At 35.3% G+C, this 4301-nt stretch overlaps 1 protein-coding gene across 1 annotated transcript in view; it reads right to left on the reverse strand.

The window, feature by feature from the left end:
- Positions 1-3943: 3943 nt before the first annotated feature.
- Positions 3944-4301, reverse strand: part of LOC102759091 (guanylate-binding protein 6-like) — a 30514-nt gene continuing 30156 nt past the window's right edge. Inside the window, exon 12 of the mRNA XM_015561441.1 lies at positions 3944-4231. Coding sequence (XP_015416927.1) covers positions 4011-4231 — 221 coding nt within the window. The 3' untranslated portion in view covers positions 3944-4010. The remainder of the gene's footprint in view (positions 4232-4301) is intronic.

The following is a 4301-nucleotide window of genomic DNA, read 5'->3' on the forward strand; positions in this document are numbered from 1 at the left end:
TAAAAGGGGACGGTCTTTTTTTTTTTAGTTTTATTCATTTCAAACGGGCCATAGTTTGCCCAAGGCTGGACTAGACTATAGGCTAACAGGAATGTTCATTAGGTTCCTGGCATGGATTCAGCCCCCCAAAATGTTTCATTTTCCCCATCAGAAAGAGCAGTTGTATTGGTCCTGGTGGTTTGGACAGAAGCTGGGCTTTTGATAGATTTGCAGAGACCAAAAAAAGTATTTTATTCTGGTGAGCAAATAAGTAGGCAAAACTTCATGAAAATAGCAGGTTGGAACTGGGACAAATTATTATTATTTTTTCCTTGTGATAATTTAAATGATATAGTTTCTACATCTTTTTTTCACTTTATGATATATTTTAGAAATTTACTCATATTAGTAAAGATAGTATTTCCCCTCTTTATTTTAGTGACAGTGGAGTATTGTTCTATACATATATCCCATGGTTTACATTACTAGTTCCTGACAGATGACTTTAGAGTTGTTTCAACAATTTGCGGTTTCGATAACACTGCAACTAACATCCTGGAACATCCTAGTACATATGTCATCTTTCTCTAGAACAAATATATCCATAAGATAGATTCCTGTATGTGGACTTCCTGGATCAGAGCTTTAGGTGCATTTAAATTGTTGATATGTAATTGTACAATTTGCACTATCTCTAGGAAATATGAAAGATTCCCCAAACCCTTGTCAACCCATTGTCCTAGCAAATGTTTTATTATTTGCTAATATTAGAAGTGAAACAGGTAACTCATAGTTTTAACTTGCACATCTCCTTATTATCAGTAAGTGTAAAGAAGCATCTTTATTTTTGTGTACTATATTTTCCCAGTTTTTTAATATGGTCATTGCTCTTTTCTCACTGATATTGTAAAGGGTTCCTTATAGCATAAGGAAATTATTTCTTTGTCTGATATAAATGGCAAATATATTCTTCACTTGCCATTTAGCTTTTGTGTGTGTGTCTGTGTGTATGTGTGTGTGGGCGCGCGCACGCGCGCGCACGTGTATGATAGCAGCTATCACTTCTTTTTTAATTAGAAGTTTTTCATATGTTTTAATATGTTTTTATTTTAGAGAGAGAGGAAGGGAGAGGATAAAGAAATAGAAACATTGATGAGAGAGACATTGATCAGCTGCCTCCTTGCACGTGCCCTGACCAGGAATCAAACTAGGGACCTCTTGGCTCATAGGTTGATGTTCAAACACTGAGCCACACCAGCTAGGCTATCTATCTATATCAATACTGCATCTATATCTATATCTATCTAATTTTTAATCCTCACCCAATAATATGTTTATTGATTTTAGAGAGCGAAAAAGTTAGAGAGAGAGAGAGAGCAAGAGAGAGAAACATTGATGTGAGAGAGAAACATTAATCGGCTGCCTCCTTTATGCCACCAGGGATTAAACACACAACATTTGGTGGATGGATAGATGTTCCAACCAACTGAGTCACCCAACCAGGACTTACATATTTTTAAAAAGAATTTCATTATTTTATATAAGTGAATTTATTAAATCTTTTCTTTTATGTCTTTTTTCTTATCACACTTAAAAGTGACCTCTTTATACAAAACTCTTGTTAAAAGCTTAAGTAGTTTAAGTTTTTAGTTCAATTTTTCATATTTCACTTTGATCCATCTGAAATTTATGTAAAAATAAGAAAATTTCCAACTTTATATTTTTCAAATGGCTACCTATAATCCAAATAATATTTACTGAATATTTCATAATTCTTCACTAGTGCTAAATACAAAATCGATTGTGTACTAAATTTTCAGGTGAATTTGAGTCCTCTTACAATTTTCAAGTCTTTGATTGCTGTTTAAATATTTGGATGTCAGTACCATTGTGCTAATTTTTTGAAATGTTTTATCATATGATTACTGTTGAGTCCCTCATCTTTGTTTGAAAATTGCATTGTAAATTCTTGCTTTTAGTATATATATAGTTTAAAATAGTATTTCTACTTCCAAAAACTATTTTTGCCATATTTATTTGAATCATATCAAATGTATGAGGGAAGCAGCTGATTAATGATGCTCTCTCATCATTGATGTTTCTCTCTCTCTCCCTCTCCCTTTTTCTCTGAAATAAAAAAATATATTTAATAAAAATAAATAAAATATCCAGTTTTTGATGATATTGTAAATTTGTTCTGTCTTTCATTACATTTTCTAACTTGTTTCCCATTTTTTCAAATTATTTCAATCAACATACAATTTGTTTTCTGTATTACAGTTTCTAAGAATTTTTAGAAATTATGGTTTACTTTAAAAATTTCCATTGAATTTATTCCATTGAATAAAGAAAACATGACATATATATTTTAAAAGTGAGGCACAACACTAAACTATTAAAACAGAAGAAGCTTCATTTTATAATTTACTAACAGTAATTCTAAAGCCTATTTCATTTTTGGCTCAGTACACCAATTGTCTTAGCAGTACCTTGTTAGTCCCATAATGAACACACTGCCACTTTCATCAAGGGACTTTGGCGACAATAAGCTTTCATTGCATTAGTTCTTTCAATCTCTTGCTTTGTTTTAGTTGATATATGTTAATTTATTTCTCAGATTTCTTTCTAAATCCTTCAGTAAGCAGTTCTTCTTGGAATTACAAAAAAGAGAGTTCACTCTTTAAAATCTCCAATTATCCCAAGAGTTGGTTGGGATTTTGTATTTATCAGCAGCTAAGCATGTGTGCCTACTTCTCTACTACCTTAGAGTACATTTTCACAAGGTCATCCAATATTTCCATATGTGTGAAATTGGATACTGGGAATATCCCTGATTTGAACATTATTAAGATCCCTTCATCATCTCCTCACTGGGACTGGGGCTGGGTTGATAGACAAGGCCTGTAAAATATCCCTGTAAAGTGTCAGTGAAATGATGCTCTTTGAGAGGTAATATAAGTATGATGCTAATTAATTCTCAATCCCAAAAGAGGTTGCAATCCCAAAACAAATGAAATATAATGGAATGCTGGTCCTGAAGGGAAAATGAATTATCAAGCTCCATGTTGATCAAAGAAAGAGTTTCTTTGAGTGCCTTTTAGGTTGATACAGACAGATCTAGAAACAAACACAACTTTTGGGCTTTCCGCAATGTGTATTTCATATTAGGGCAAATCTGATACATTCAAGAGACAATGGATCTATTTCATATTTTTTTGATCATTGTAGCTAAAGTCCTATTAAATGGTTATACAAAGATCAAGAAGACTAAACGCCTACACAGTTGGTGCACAAGAAGACCATCCTAACACTACCACTTCTTCTTTTTCCCAAACCATGCTTTTGCTATGTTTCAGTGAGTCAGAGTTACTCCATAAAATCCCATTTTAAGGAACAACTGGACTCAAGAGTCCCCAAGACCAGCCCTCCAGTTCAATGATTTCCAAAATTACACTCAGAACTCTTAAAAAGTTTCATTCATAGAGGAACAACAGTTCATTACAGTGAAAGGCTAGAAATTAAAGCCAACCAAAGCAAAAGGGGCTTAGCTTAAAGTCCAGGAAAGGCCAAGCACAGACTTCCAATTGTCTTCTCCCAGAACAGCATCTACTTCTCTCAGAAACCACGTGTGACGACACATATGGGATATTGCCAACCGGGGCAGCCCACCCAAGCCCTGATATCCAGTATTGTAATTGGAGGCAGTCAAGTAGGTGTGGAGGGCTCAGTGGCTGACTTTAGTTATTTAGACTCCAGTCCCTTCATAACCGGACAACCCAGGGGTCCAGGCTGCCTGTCACTATTTCAGCCAATTAAGCAGAGACAGGATTGAATCATATATGAGCTTTTATTCCAATAATGCTGGCAGTATGGGAGAGCAGCCACAAAAATCTTCCCTCCACCCCACCATAAGCAAACTGCTTATATTGGGTAGAAGGACAAGATTACATGGAGAATTAGGAATTACAAGTATGGGAAAGTAGGCGTGGGGTAATCATTACAGATTACAAGTCATGCGGGCTGGAGGGGAATCACAGAGAGGGTGCACCTCCGGGCACCCTCAGCAGGACCAGATTACAGGTAATAGGGGCTGAGGGTTGTAAAGAGCAGGTGCCTCCAGGACTAGGTGCTATGACGTTGTAAGTCTTTCCATAATGATAGGCAGTTCTCAGAAGAAGGACAGACTGCATTCCCATGTTAGCTCCCGTGTCCCAGGGCATACAACTTGCAGCGAGGTTAGAATGTGTTTTCTCTAATCAAAAAAGAGCAATCATAGTTAATAGAGCATGATTAAAATTTCTTAACTTAATTTCTAATACTAT

Source organism: Myotis davidii, unplaced genomic scaffold (genome assembly GCF_000327345.1).
Source record: "Myotis davidii unplaced genomic scaffold, ASM32734v1 scaffold1757, whole genome shotgun sequence".
Classification (NCBI taxonomy): Eukaryota; Metazoa; Chordata; class Mammalia; order Chiroptera; family Vespertilionidae; genus Myotis; species Myotis davidii.